This window comes from Triturus cristatus, chromosome 2_2, assembly GCF_964204655.1.
Source record: "Triturus cristatus chromosome 2_2, aTriCri1.1, whole genome shotgun sequence".
NCBI classification, from domain to species: domain Eukaryota; kingdom Metazoa; phylum Chordata; class Amphibia; order Caudata; family Salamandridae; genus Triturus; species Triturus cristatus.
The window spans coordinates 1171600448-1171616034 of NC_140582.1; the positions used below are offsets into that span (position 1 = coordinate 1171600448).

General features: G+C 55.8%; 1 protein-coding gene across 11 annotated transcripts in view; it reads left to right on the forward strand.

The window, feature by feature from the left end:
* DYSF (dysferlin) overlaps positions 1–15587 on the forward strand; it is a 1012908-nt gene that overhangs the window by 542110 nt on the left and 455211 nt on the right. For all 11 annotated transcript variants that reach the window (XM_085642744.1, XM_085642751.1, XM_085642747.1 and 8 more), the window contains 2 exons: positions 6–161; positions 4418–4549. In XM_085642744.1, coding sequence (XP_085498870.1) covers positions 6–161; positions 4418–4549 — 288 coding nt within the window. The remainder of the gene's footprint in view (positions 1–5; positions 162–4417; positions 4550–15587) is intronic.

The following is a 15587-nucleotide window of genomic DNA, read 5'->3' on the forward strand; positions in this document are numbered from 1 at the left end:
TGCAGCCGCAGAACAGCCTGCCAGACATCGTGATATGGATGCTGCAAGGGGACAAACGTGTGGCGTACCACCGGCTGCCGGCGCGCGAGGTCCTGTTCTCCCGGAGCGGCGCCAGCAGCTGCGGCCGGGACTGCGGGAGGCTTCAAACGATATTCCTCAAAGTAGGTTATGTGGGCTTTTCAACGTAAACATATTTATGGGGAGCAAACCAAACCAGGCACGTGGGATACTGGAAGCAAAACAGGATCCAGTCAAGGGAGAGCGCAAACTCTGAGTACACAGAGCGGTTTATGTGCTTAAAGCAGCGGTGTTTAAAAAAAAAAAAAAAAAAAAAGAATTATGCACTAAAAGACGTCTATATTACTTTTCTTTTTTTTAAAGGATTTCCCTGCACTCTGTGCATATTTGTAGGGCTGGTTCCATGCTGGGAAGAATAGCTTTGATGCCTCAGCCTCAAAATTGTTAACTTGTGTCTGGAGATCTCTGCATTTATCACTGGCGTCTGCCTTGTCTGTCCTGTTCAGTTCTGGTAGCATGAGGGCCAGGGTCACATCTTTATTCACTGTCCATCTCCTTCAAGACTCAAGATCCCGGCTGGACATCCGAAAACCCATCTGCCAGTAACAAAGACTGGTCCTGAGACGCGGACTAGCGCCCAGAAATAATTTATGCCTTCGTGGCTTTTTACTTCAGGCGCTTGTTGACACTCTTATGTAGCGCCCCCTACTGGAACCCACATCATTGTCAGAAGAGGCAGCCTGGCTTCCCAAGGGGGTCTCCCTTTCTTTTAATAGGGGCAATGTTTGACTCTAGGACATGCCACTAACACAAGTGGTCCTTTCTCCAAAGCCCCAGACAGCCCTAAAATGGACGGCACATAAAGTAACCCATCTCCAGGACTGCCTTCAGAGACCGCCTCAGATCATAATGGTAATTACTTGGTGCGGTAAACTTTGCACCACTTCTAATAGCAATTATTGTGCAGGGGTCGCAGTTCCCCACTAATTCTGTTTGGTCCCCGGAGTAGCGTGCTACCCCCCGAAAAGCACTTCAACACCTCATCAGGGGTAGCAACTGCTATATAAATACACACCCTTCCCTCTCCTATCCCTCCACTACCCTTTTTCAAGCCAAATAACAAACTCAGATGTCCACCACTCAAATTAATTTCATATCTCCCTATACTAATTCACCTCTAATCCTCTTTGGGTCCCGGAGTAGCATGCTACTCGCCCAAAAACGATTCGGTGCCTCTCCAGGTGTATTAAGGGCTATATAAATGCAATTACAAATACAATTACAATTACAATCCGGCTCACTTGATATCAGGGCCTGAGTGAATACATGGAACAAACTCCCAATAGTAAGCAGGCCTTTGTCGAACTCAGGATCATTGTATGAATATTCACCCAATCGCCTGCTCGCTCTCTGCTCACACACAGGTATGAACATCTGTAACTGGGAACCAAGCGGCTGCTGGTTCAGACAGCATCAAACCCTCACGGGTTTCTTTCACATAGAATACACACAGCCAGGCGGGGATCCTGTAGGTTCATCCACAGAGGTGTAAAGCCCTGTGTGGGGCCCCATGACCGCACTTGAATTTAAAGAGGCTGTGGAAATGTCCTTACTAACCCTGTGTGCTCTCATTTCTACTGCAGACGAGTTTCTATTTCGTTATGAACACTGAAATATTTTAAATTAAGTACAAATTAATCTTTCCAGCTCAGTTTTAGCCTAAATGCAGAGCCTGAACATCCACCCAGGGAGAAGCAGCGGCCGGGCACTTCATATAATGTTTAACCACATTGATGCTCAGGGCGGCTCCTGGCCCTCATGAGTCACGGTACTCGTGTGCTCATGACGGCCGGGAGCCGTCCGACCGTTGCCCACGCGCAGCTAATTCCCCGCCTATGCAGGCGAATTAATTGGTGGGCGGAGTTCGGATGTCCCGGCCGTCATGAGCACACGCCCACCGTGATTTATGACGTCCGGGAGCCGTCCTGGGTACCTGAGCGCCACGCCCAGCCCTGCCCCCCTCACATCGCGGTGGAATTTGCAGCGCGTGGAAGGGGTTAATTCTTATAAACTGGCCAGTCCCTCCCTGATAAGCACAGAGATGGAATCCTGTTAGCTCCTGTCTCTTACATGTCAGCTATGGCACCTTTGCCAGCACATGATATACATTGCAGCAGAGCCACAGAAGCAAAAGACACACAAATGATGGACGGAAAACGAAACAAATCAAATATTCACCTCCAGTCAAGAGATCTGGGTTTAATCCATTGGGGCTTATTTATGAGCCTTTGCGTCCCTTTCGTGCCGCTGGTGCGTCACTTTTTGTGATGCACCAAAGGAGTAAAAAATGTGCCATGTTGCATCATATTTACAAAGTGACACATCTAGGTAGATGCGTCACTTTGTAAACTCCTGAATCACATTATACCTGCGCCAGGTATAATGTATGCAGGGGGGGTGTTTGACGCAAGTAAGCCTTGTAGAAGTGACGCTGTGAAATCTATAAGATTTCACTGCGCCACTTCTAGGATGCAAATACGTCAATATCTTCCGCCTGCCTCACAGCAGGCGTACGACTGATGCAGGCACATTTGAAATGGGACTTGCCCATGTGAAATGAGGCATTGCTGGAATTGCGTCACTTTTGTAACACACTCCAGCACTGCGTCATTTTTGCGCCTAGAGATACATCAGAAATACTGACATATCTGTAACTCCTTGCGACATGATGCGTCATACTGTAAATATGACGCATCATTGGTGTCGCAAGGAGGGCGCAATGAAAAGTGACGCCTCTCTGTTTTCTTGCAGCGATGTGTCACTTTTCATAAATGAGGGCCTCTGTTTCTTTGCTCACCATGGCGCCCCAGTTCAGACCCAGCAATATGCAAATCAGTTTTGACCCTGCTCCTCATGGGAACAGTCCAGCCCGAACTGCTAAGTAGGCCTGGGCGAAGTGATTAAGAAACTCCACTGCACTACGCAGAGATCTGCAAGCGGCGGAGTGTGTTAGGTTGCGCCGTTCGTGCTGATATTTAGCGCCGGATGTTTGTCCTGCACTGGAAAATCGGCACGAATGGCACCATCCGCAGCACAAGGGGGCGCTGCTTCTTTCTGCTGCTCGAGTGGCTGCTCTACTTGGGAGGCAGCTTCCTCCACGCAAATGGAGGGTTTCTCAATGCGGGATGTAATGGGCATCCACGACTGCACACGTTGAGAAATCTCGCCAGGAGGTGGTCTTGAGTAAGATTTTCCTCACTCGTGCTTGCCAACTTAACATTGGTGAGCGCGAGCAAGGTACAAACTCTGCTCCGCTACATGGAGCATAGTTTATCGGAACTCTGTGCCCTGCACGGAGTGATCAAAGCTTTGCAAACTCCGTGATCGGAGCAGAATTTCATGCCCAGGCCTACTGCCAAGCCAGGTCCTCCCGGGACCAGAAACAAGCATCCTGGGACCGGTTTCGGGGTAACACCCCTCATCAGCCAGGCTAGCTTGAATCCAGTGGCACAGTGAGTTTGTTTCCGTCCAGTAAGAACCTGACCTAGCAGTTGTGGCTTGGTTGTTCCCATGGGGAAAATGGCATGGTGGGCAAAAAAACTATGGATGTACGCCCAAATCTCTGTACTAGGGGTGAATGTTTGACTTTGTTCAGCATTCTGTTCATCAATTGTTCTTTTTGCCTGGAGCCACAGAAAGCATTAATCTCTGCACAGATCTAAAAACCAGACCCTTATGAAAGCTTCAAACAGACCTAGCCAAAAGAGGATTGTGTCACTGTGCACAAGTGACAGATTGTGTTAGGAAGTGAAACTTCACTAAAGTTATTTAATTTGAAAAGGGGATTGAGAGAAGAAATTCAATACAAAGGTCACAGAGTGAAAGGTGAAATCAGCGCCTATTGGAGAAAGTGGTATGTTTATAATTTACCAGTCTCACTACCAGAGAGTGAGAGATTAGCTGTCCAGTTGCGTTCTTCCAATTATCAACACTAATTCAGATAAAGGCAACTGGACAGATAGAGGGGGGAGAGAGGGGGGCGAGAATTCTGAAATCAGGCCACTATTCTACTATCAACCCGGAGTATCACCAGATATTGGAGTAGATACCTCACTCACTTATCGTGACATGCTTCATCATCGGCGCCTATCCACACCCTGGTAGGGTGATACTACCAGGGCGGAGTCAACCAAAGATCTAATTTCTTGGGAGTTCTTAGATAAAACAGAACTGGACAGTGCAGGGATCCAGAAGGAAAATATAAGTGAGAGTTTTTTATTTAAATATCTTGCAGTATACCGCCCAATATTTTTTGGTAGAGTACTGAATGAATGTTCGAAAAGATAGTACAAGGTTATAGTTGAGATACTTACCATTTTTCCTTTCTTCTTTCTTGCAGCATCCGGAGAAAGGGAACACGGGCTCTAAGATCCCAGCCCAGGTTCGTGTCCAGCTCTGGTTCGGGCTCTCCGTGGACCAGAAGGAGTTTAACCAGTATGCGGAAGGCAAACTCTCGGTCTTTGCTGAGACGGTAAGTGCAGATTATTTCTTTTTATGAAAGATGAGCCCTTGCATGCTGTAAAGTGCTCTGTGAAGACTCGAACAAGCTTGTACTTGAACGGTAGAGGAGCAACCTGACAATGTACTTCATAATCAAAGGCCAAGTCGAGACATTATATCTGTGGCTCCATATAAAATGCAAAGAGGAGCGGCGACAGGGGGCTGCCCTGTCGCGTACCCCTCTCTATAGAGAACTGGGATGAAGTGTGGCTATTGACCCGGACCGTAGCTGTTGGAAACTTATTATAGCAGTTAAGGACGAACGTCCGAAATTTCTCCCCCAATCCCACTCAAGAAAGGACCTGTTCAAGATACGGCCAGTGGACCCGGTCAAAAGCCTTCTCGGCGTCGATGGTAAGCATCATATATTCCCCTTGCGTCCGAGAGGCCTTTTCAATAAGACGAAGGACCCGTTTTGTATTATCACTTGTCTGACGCTGAGGGATAAATCCTGTCTGATCTGGGTCAATCAGCGCTGGCATGTAAGGCGAAAGGCGGGCCGCCAGTATCCCAGTATATAACTGAGATCAACGTTGAGAAGGGAAATGAGGCGGTAAGCCCCGCAGGTGGTCTTGTCCTTTACCCGGTTTCGGGATGACCACTATGGAGGCCTCAAGCATTTGTGCTGGGATCACTCCCTGGTCTGCAAATGAGTTAAACAGCTTAGTTAGCACAGGGGCCAGTAGGGTGCAAAACGTTCGATAGAAAATGGCGGAAAAGCCATTGGGTCGGGGGCCTTGGCTGGTTTGAGCTTTGAGATGGTGGCGATAATCTCCTCTAGCCTAATGTCGCGATCCAGGTGATCTGCCTGGTCTTTTGTCAGGAACGGCAGGCCGTCTGGAGCGAGGAAGGTGGCACCGTCTGTGAGAGATAGGGGGGAGCCAGTATAGAGCCTAGCTTAAAAATCTCGAAACGTCTCAGCAATCTCAGAATCGGTGGAGACTCGCCGCCCGTCCCCCCGTTGAAGCTCCCTGACTCCCTGTTTTTGGTGGGTCCCTCGTAATTTATGGGCCAGAAGACGACCACACCGATCTCCTCCTATATAGTATGCATGCCGCAGCCGGAGGGCTGCGAACTCCGCTCTGCCCTGATCCAGTGCGGCAAGCTGTTGCCTCATAATTCTCAGTTGACGCCAGACTCGAGGTGCCCCGGTTAGCTGATGTATCTGTTCTAGCTCTTTCGTCTTTTGTGAAAGATCATCTCTCTTGCGCCTGCGCTCTATATTCTCCGCAGTCGAGATGGCAATTAACTCCCCACGTATGACCGCCTTCAGCGCCGTCCATTGAGTGGAAAGAGAAGTGTCAGTGTTCGCATTATGAGAAAGATAATCTCCCAGGACACGCTGTACCTACTCTATCACCGTGGTCCGATGCAGAAGGGTATCGCGGAGGCGCCACACCCGTGAAGGACGCTGGAGAGTAAAGGTGGCAATGACCGGAGCATGGTCAGATAGGGAAGCCACACCCATCTCCATGCTTGTGGCTAGCGCTTGCAGAGGAGAGGATGCCAACAGATAATCCAATTGAGCGTATGTCTTATGTGCATGAGAGTAGTAGGAGAATTCACGGCTGCGTGGGTGAAAGCAGCGCCACAGGTCATGTAGGTCCAGCTCATGTAGGCGTGTCAAACCTGCCGCGGATAATGCGCTTGTCTGGTGAGTGCGTTGACAGGATCCGTCTGCAATGTCATCGAAGACAATGTTTATGTCCCCTCCCAGAATAATCCTACGTTCTGTTGTGGCCGTCTCCTCAGTGAGCACAGTGTGCAAAAACCTTTCTTGCCCTTCATTGGGACCACAGACTGAGCCAATGGTGAACGTGAGGCCCCCTAGAGCAAAACGATAAGTAAGAACCGCCCCTTAATTTCAGCTTCTTTGTGGAGAATTTCCCCGCGAAACCACTGGGCTACCAAAACGGCCACCCCAGCTGATTTGGCGGGGCCTGAGGAGAACAGCTGGGTCGGGAACCTGGGAGTTCTGAGACAGTGGCAATCTTTTGACAATAAATGCATTTCTTGGAGTAAGTATATGTCTGCCTCGGTGTTTTCCAACAAGTTACAGGACCGCTTTACGTTTGACGGGGTTGTTAAGTTCCCACACGTTCAGGGTGAGGATTCTAAGTGTGGTAGAAATCATCTAGTCAGGAGGGAGAGAGCCGCCATGGACAGGCCCGAAGCTCTGTAATCCGTGAGTAAGGAGCGAATGTGGAACTGAGACACACTGACTGCATGGAGCCATGTTACCAGTTAAAATAGGTGGACTAGGAACCCCAAAACCCCCAAAAAACAACAACCCCAACCCAATGTATTTTGGAAGTCCTCCTGCAACGTGCAGAACTAAAAGAGAAAAGCAAAAAGAATCGAATCGCAGTCCATCATCTATCGATGATCGGAAAAAAGTTACCATAGGGGAACGTTGTAGCCAGGGGTAACCCCAAGCCCCCCGCCAACAGCCCACTACAAAAAAGGAAAAGTAAGAGAGGGGCCCATCAAAAAGAGCCGGTGGTCCCTTGCATATAAGCCAGGCTGCGACTTTGCTAGTTCTGCTGGTAAGGTCTCAAGGGCTGCTGTCTGTCCTTGTGAGATTTTCTCAGGAAGTGGTCGTCTCAGTCGGCGTCGCCGACCCTGCTGTCGCCAACGGGTTTTGTGTCGTTCGTGTCTGTAGTAGGGCCGCCATCCCCGCTCTACTCTGCAGGGGGGTCCACTCGGCGAAAGTCCTGAACGCAGACCAAGATATCAGCTGGCAGGGCCGTCGCTGGACGAGGTGGGCCCACCCTATGTGCCCTGTCCAGGCGGATGTCTGTGTCCAACGCCCATCCTAGAATGTGGTTAAAAAGTTCCCTGGTGTATTTCAAGATATTGCCTGCCTCCTCGTTTGTCTTTGTTGGAGGGAGGGCCACCGGGTAGTCAGGGAGACTATTCCGGGCACCTTCCTACCGCAAAGGTATAGCCGAGCGCCGCTGAGAAGCCCCCTCGGGGAGGTCTTTCTCTTAGGATCGTACTAGGCCCAGTAACACCACCACACAGGACTCAATAGCAGTTGCAAGATTAGATTCTTTATCGGCAGTAATACGGGCAATATTTACAGAGGGATCGAGGGATCCTATCAGAGTCTCAATGTTCGTTAAGAGGATAGGGTACAGTCTTAGTACCAACCAGGTACGGGAGGGCTCTGTGCCAGACCTTGGATGCTGGTCTCAGAGCGGCTCGGACGTGGAGAGCCGCGACGGCGTCTGCAGGGCTCGGATGGTAGTTCCGCTTCGGTCGAGCCGCGACACGGTCAGCAGGGCTCTGGTGGTAGGTATGCTTCGGTCGAGCCGCGACGAGGTCAGCTGGGCTCAGGTGGTAAGGTTCAACAAGGTCGGGCCGCGACAGCGTCAGCAGGGCCCCAAAGGTTCGTGAAGGTCTTTAAGCACGGTGGAGCCGCGACGTCGTCAGCAGGGCTCAAGTGGTGGTTCAAGGTGAGTCTTCTTCCGTAGGGTCAGCCGCGATCCGATCAGCAGGGCTCTTGACTCCAGGATACAACTACCGCCCTGTTGTCGGGTCGCCCCAGATATAGGACGGGAGCCCTTTGATGTCCGGACCCTTGCGCCCGGAGGGGGCGGAGAGGCCGGGTAGGGGGCGGCCAGACACCCAGCAGGAGAGGCGCCAGGCCCCAGAGAGCTGTGGGGCGGTCACACCCAGGTGTGGAGAGACGGTTGGGGGTCCCATCGATACTGCCCTCCGCCGGGAGTGGGAAGGGCTCACGTGGTATCCCCCGGGCCAGGGGTTGGCGTCTCGATGTCGGGCCTCGCTGGGACCGAGGCCGGGTAGAGCAGGCTCATACAGATGGTCACGTGGAATGACGTGCAATCCAAGATGGAGGCGCATGGGACCTCGTGCGGCTTAGCGCGGGGAAACAGGACCACGCCACGAGGCCGGCTCCCACACGCGTCCCCCCCAGCTGAAGGCAGGGAGAGTCACCCATCTTCTTGGAGGTTCTCCTCGCCGAGGCGGAAGAATCGGGACAGGCCGTCAGCATTGGCGTGGTCGTTGCCGGGCCGGTGTTCTACAGTGAAGTCCATCCCTTGCAGTGAGATGGACCAGCGCAACAGCTTGGGGTTCTCGCCCCGCATTTGCATGAGCCACCGCAAGGGCCGGTGGTCAGTCTGGACCCTGAAGTGGGTACCGAAAAGGTAGGGCCGGAGCTTCTTGAGAGCCCATACCACAGCGAAGGCCTCCCGCTCGATGGTGCTCCACCTCTGTTCTCGCGGCAGCAGTCGGCGGCTGATAAAGGCCACCGGTCGGTCGAGGCCCTTGGCGTCCAGCTGGGAGAGGACTGCCCCGACCCCGTACTTCGATGCATCGGTCTGGACTACAAATTCCTTGCTATAGTCGGGGGCCTGTAGCACAGGGGCAGCGCACATGGCCGCCTTGAGAGCATCAAACGCGGTCTGGCAGCGGGGCGTCCAGTGCACCGTCTTGGGCCGCTTCTTCGAAGTGAGTTCCGTAAGGGGGCCCACAATGCTGCCATAATCCTTTATGAAGCGTCGGTAGTAACCTGTGAGGCCTAAGAAGGCCCGGACAGCGGTTTGGGTGGCGGGAGGCTCCCACGCCTGGATGGCGTCGACTTTTAACTGGAGGGGGGCCACCTGGCCACTCCCCACCTGGTGGCCCAGATAGGTCACAGAGCCTTGACCGATCTGGCATTTACTGGCTTTAATGGTGAGCCCGGCTCTTTGGAGAGCGGCCAGGACTTCCCCAAGGTGTTCTAGGTGCGCTGCCCAGTGGTCGCTGAAGATAGCAATGTCATCGAGGTAGGCCGCGCTGAAGGCTTCGAGACCGGCCAGGACCTTGTTTACCAGCCTCTGAAAGGTCGCTGGGGCGTTCTTCATGCCGAAGGGCATCACCCGGAAGTGGTAGTGGCCATCGGGGGTAGAGAAAGCTGATCGTTCTTGTGCGCCGGGTGTGAGCTTGATCTGCCAGTACCCAGCGGTGAGATCAAAGGTGCTTAGGTAGCGGGCGGCCCCTAAGCGATCAATCAGCTCATCGGCTCGTGGCAAAGGGTGGGCATCGGTCTTGGTAACTGCGTTCAGGCCCCGGTAGTCGACACAAAATCTGAGTTCGGGGGCCGTGCCGGGGGCGGCGGCCTTTGGTACCAAGACTACCGGGCTGGCCCACGGGCTGTCGGAAGGCTCGATGACTCCGAGGGCGAGCATCTTGGTGACCTCGGTCTTTATGCAGGCTCGGACTCGGTCAGGCACTCTATAAGCGCGGTGTCGTACAGGGGGGTTATCCCCCGTGTCCACGTCGTGGACGCACCAGGGGGTCACCCAGGGCGTGAGAGAGAAGAGGGCAGCGAAGGGTTGCAGCAGCTTCTGGCAGTCATGGCGCTGTTCTGGTGTCAGGGTGGCGGAGAGGCGGACGCCCTCCAAGGAGCCGTCTTGGCTCGAGGCCCCAGGAGGTCTGGTAGGGGCTCGGAGTCACTTTCACCCCCACCGTCAGTAGCCAGCAGTAAGCTTAGTTCAGTTCGGGCAAAGTGGGGCTTGAGCCGGTTGGCGTGCAGGACCCGGAGGGGGTTCCTCGGAGACTCCATGTCGACCAGGTACGTGACGGGGCTCTTCCTCTCAACTACCTTGAAGGGCCCGGTCCACTTGTCCTGCAGGGCGCAGGGGTCCACGGGTGACATGACCCAGACCTGCTGACCCGGCTCAAACTCGACGGCGGAGACATTCTCGTCATACCAGCGTTTCATGTCTTCTTGGCTGGCTTCAAGGTTGGCTTCTGCCAGGGCCCGGAACTTCCGAGTCTGGTTCCGCAGGGTCAGGAGGTACCGGTAGACGTCGGGCGGGGCACTTTGGACGTTCGCCTCCCAACCCTCCTTGACCAGGCTGAGGGGCCCTCGGACGGGGTGCCCATACAACAGTTCGAAGGGGCTGAAGCCCAGGGACGTCTGTGGTACCTCCCGGTAGGCGAACAGAAGGCAGGGCAACAGGACAGCCCATCTCCTCCTGAGGGGCTCTTCCAGGCCCTTGATCATCCCCTTCAGGGTTCGGTTGAACCGCTCGACCAGTCCGTTCCCCTGGGGGTGGTAAGGGGTAGTGAATTTATAGGTGACCCCACATTGTTGCCAGAGGGATCTCATGTACTTCGAGATAAAGTTCGTCCCCCTGTCGCTCACTACTTCTCGGGGGAACCCCACCCTGGAGAAGATGCCCATCAGGGCCCGGCCCACCACTGGAGCTGTCACAGTTCGGAGGGGGACAGCTTCTGGGTATCGGGTGGCGTGGTCGACCAGTACCAGGATGAAGCGGTGGCCCAGGGCGGTTCGGGGGTTGAGGGGCCCCACGATGTCGATCCCCACTCGTTCGAACGGGGTGTGGACGGCTGGAAATGGTTGTAGGGGGGCTTTCACTCGTCCCCCAGTCTTCCCGCTAGCTTGGCAGGTCGGGCAGGACCGGCAGTGCTGGTCCACGTCTCGTCTCATTCAGGGCCAATAGAAATGGGTCACGAGGCGGCTGTAAGTCTTGTCCCGCCCTAGATGTCTGGCGAGGGGCACGTCATGTGCCAGGTTCAAGAGGAGCTCTCGAAATCGGAGGGGGGCCACCAGCACCCGGCCGGCCCCTAGTTCGGCGACTTTCTGCTCGCTATACAATAAGTCATCGTCCCAATAGACCCAGTGGGTTCCCGTGGGGTCCCCCGCAGCCTGCGCGGCCGCCTGCTGTCGGGCCCCCTCGAGGGACGGGCAGCCCTTCTGCTCTTGCTGGAATTGTTCGCGGGTGGGGCCCCCGTCGTGGCGCCACTGGGCCAGCTCGGGGATCTCGCTGAGGGGAGCGGCCTCGTTGGAAGAAAGTTCGGACGGCCCGGCCTCCTCGTCAGGTTCCTCCGGGCCGGAGGAGGTGGATTGTTCGGGGCCCGCCGGCTTGTCGGGGGCCGGGGCCGCGGCTGGCTGGGTGGTCATGGACCGAGTGGTGGCGCAGGCCCACTCAGGTAGTCCTAGCATCCCCAGATGCTCTCGGCGCTCCACCTGGGCCCAGGGGGAGCTCTCTAGGTCGTTCCCCAGGAGGCAGTCCACCGGGGCGTCGTCGCGGACAGTTACTGTTAGGGTGCCGGACACTCCTCCCCACTCGAAGGGGATTCGGGCCATCCGGCACATGCTCTCGGTGTTGTCTGCGGTCCGGACAGGGCAGAGGACATGTGGCAGGATATGTTCGGGGGTCACCAGATGGCAGCGGACAGCGGTCACACTGGCCCCAGTGTCCCGGAGGGCCTCGGCCCGTCGCCCGTTGATGGTGACCCACTGTTGGTACTTCTGGGTGTTGCTTGGGATGGTGGCTCGGGGCACCATTTCTCGGGAGCCTAGGCATACAAGCGACATGGCGGCTGGTTCCCACTCGGGGGATCCGTCGTCGTGGTTTTCCTCCTCGTCCTCTCTCTCCCCCAGGGCTGCGGCGGCTATGTGTCGGGGAGGTGGCCCCGTGGTCCCGTTCCGTCGGTTCACGGGGCAAGCCGGGTCGCTTACATAATGGCCGGTCTGCTGACATCCGAAGCAGGTCACTGTCGGTCGTGGTCCAGACCGGGCGATAGGGGTCCCTCTTCGGCCCTGGGTCGGGGAAGCGGGGTTGGTTGCTTGCCCTCGTGGCAGACTTCTGGGCGGCCCGGCTGGGAATTCCCGACTGCGGTGGGACCCCCCTCCTCCGCCTCGCTGGCGGGGAGGTCCCGTGGTACTCCGGGTGTAGTCCCCCACAGGGTTCCAGGGGACCCAGGTGTTGACCCATCGGTCCGCTTCGGCGGCGAGCTTCCGGGGCTCGGTCAGTTTACTGTCCAGGAGGTGTTGCCTTAGTTCCACAAAGCAGTTGTTGGCGAGGTGCTCCCAGACAATGAGGTCGAACAGTTCATTATATGAGGTGACCTTGCTCCCTTTTATCCATCCTTCCAACGCTCGGCTGAAGAAGTCCACGTATTCGACCCATGTGGTACCGGGGATCTTCTTGCAGTCACGGAAAAGTTGCCGTTACATCTCGGCCGATAGTCCGTAGCGTGTGAGTAGGGCTTCCTTCATGTGGTCGTACGAGGTCATCACGGCGTCGGGGAGTTGCAGCAGGGTATCCCGCCCCTCGCTGAGGAACCTCCCCCATAGGCCGGCGCCCCAATCCTTCCGGGGTACCCGATGGGAGGTCATGGCTACCTCGTACGCTCGGAACCATTGCTGGATGTTGTCATTTTTATAGTACTCCTTGATGACATCCTTGGGGATGTGAACCTTTGGCTCGGTCAGGGGCAGAGCGTCCCGGGCTCCGGGGTTGCTGGTCTCCCCAGTTTTAGCGTTTAGTTCAAGTTCTTTAAGGCTCCTCTCGTGCTCGAGGGTTAGCCGTCTCTCCTCTAGCTCCCGATGCCTTTTCTTCTCCTCGATTTCTTCTTGCAGCCGTAGTTGCTCCAGGGCTATCTTTTTCTCCGCCAGTAGGAGCTCACCGTCCAGCCGGCGTCGGGCAAGGTCCATTTCGTGTGTCCGTGCCCTTTCCCGTTCTCGTATCTCTTCGTGGGAAAGGCTGGTATCCGGGACGGTTCGCTCCCCGTTTGTCGGGGTCGTGGTCTGCAGGTTTCCGTCCCGGGCCGAGGTCCCTTCGGCTCGGGGTGGAGGGGTCTCGAGTTCTGCCCAGGCTTTCAGGGCTCTCTGCATATCTTCCTTGGTGCCCAATCCTGTGGTTGGGATCCCTTTGTCCTTGCAGAACTGTTTGAGTTCTTTGTGGGTGTATTCCTCCAGTTTCTCCACCTGGAAGGTTGCGGCCACGGTTGCTTCTTGGCCATCCATGGTTTTCTTTTCCCGTCTGGTCCCGCAGTGGTTGTGTTACTTGCTTGTACGATTGCGTCTGGCTCGGATCCCACCGCTGCCACCAAATGTTGGAGGGAGGGCCACCGGGTAGTCAGGGAGACTATTCCGGGCACCTTCCTACCGCAAAGGTATAGCCGAGCGCCGCTGAGAACCCCCCTCGGGGAGGTCTTTCTCCTAGGATCGTACTAGGCCCAGTAACACCACCACACAGGACTCAATAGCAGTTGCAAGATTAGATTCTTTATCGGCAGTAATACGGGCAATATTTACAGAGGGATCGAGGGATCCTATCAGAGTCTCAATGTTCGTTAAGAGGAAAGGGTAGCGGGACAGTCTTAGTACCAACCAGGTACGGGAGGGCTCTGTGCCAGACCTTGGATGCTGGTCTCAGAGCGGCTCGGACGTGGAGAGCCGCGACGGCGTCTGCAGGGCTCGGATGGTAGTTCCGCTTAGGTCGAGCCGCGACACGGTCAGCAGGGCTCTGGTGGTAGGTCCGCTTCGGTCGAGCCGCGACGAGGTCAGCTGGGCTCAGGTGGTAAGGTTCAACAAGGTCGGGCCGCGACAGCGTCAGCAGGGCCCCAAAGGTTCGTGAAGGTCTGTAAGCACGGTGGAGCCGCGACGTCGTCAGCAGGGCTCAAGTGGTGGTTCAAGGTGAGTCTTCTTCCGTAGGGTCAGCCGCGATCCGATCAGCAGGGCTCTTGACTCCAGGATACAACTACCGCCCTGTTGTCGGGTCGCCCCAGATATAGGACGGGAGCCCTTTGATGTCCGGACCCTTGCGCCCGGAGGGGGCGGAGAGGCCGGGTAGGGGGCGGCCAGACGCCCAGCAGGAGAGGCGCCAGGCCCCAGAGAGCTGTGGGGCGGTCACACCCAGGTGTGGAGAGACGGTTGGGGGTCCCATCGATATTGCCCTCCGCCGGGAGTGGGAAGGGCTCACGTGGTATCCCCCGGGCCAGGGGTTGGCGTCTCGATGTCGGGCCTCGCTGGGACCGAGGCCGGGTAGAGCAGGGTCATACAGATGGTCACGTGGAGTGACGTGCAATCCAAGATGGAGGAGTCCCGATGCGCATGGGACCTAGTGCGGCTTAGCGCGGGGAAACAGGACCACGCCACGAGGCCGGCTCCCACAGTCTTCACCCCCCGGATCCTGATATTATGGTGACGAGAGTGATTTTCCAGGTCCTCGAAGTGTGACTGTAGATCTACTTGTTGGTCATTAATTCTGACAACCTCTTGTTGGAGGGCCGCAATCTCCGCGTCTCTCCCGTCACCCTTCTCCTCCAATTCGGCGACCCTCTCCCTGATGCCGTCCATCTCCCTGCGAACATCCTTGATTTCCGCAGTGTGGTCCCGTTTGAGAGTCTGCAGATTCTCCCGGAGCGCTACGAACAGAGATTCAAGAAAGGCTTTCGTGATCGGTTCACTGTTTTCACCCCCCGGGATCGGGGGTTGCTCAGGGCCCGCTGCCATGTCACCCATTTGGTGGTCGCCCGGGGCCCTCGCGAATAGTTCTTTGAGAGATTTCTATCGGCGCCCTCGAGTTGAGGCCATGCTGTGTCCCAGCGGAGCTCGGCCCAGATGCCGGTGGTCCCCGTGCGTTCTCGTCTGGGGTGGAATGCGGCAGAGGTGTACCGTGGTCTGGAGGCTCCCTGATCAAGGATCAGCAATAGACACCGGCCGATGGGTGCTATGAAGTCTCCCCGGTCTCCCGGTCCCAAGCAGCGTGTCTTACAGCGTCATTGGCGAGATCGAGTCCCCGCGATGCGTGTGAGGCCCCAGGCTCCTCCATTCACTTCAGTACCACCCTACCTGGGGGATCCCAAGGGGCACGGCCGCCCGACAGTGTGGCTCACTCAGAGGCTCAGTAATACAGTGCCCCGCCACGTTAGGCCCCAGGCTGGGGGTTAGGGGCCGGCGGGTATGTTGGCTTCCCAAGCCTGGTCCTGGGATCTATGGGCATTGAGGTCTCCCAGCAAAACCCTGGATAGCTGTCGACCCCCTTCTTCTTCACCTCGCTATGGGTGTTGTAGTCGCCGCTTGCTGCGTGAGGGCTTCAAAACTACATGAGCACCGTGGATCAGGCCTCTAGACTGCCAGCAGTCGGTAGGCCGCGTTACAAGATGGCGGGTCCACACCTCGCCGCCGATGTGAATGCTATGAGTGAGTTCTGCAGGGTTCGCCGTGAGTAAAGAGGTACTGT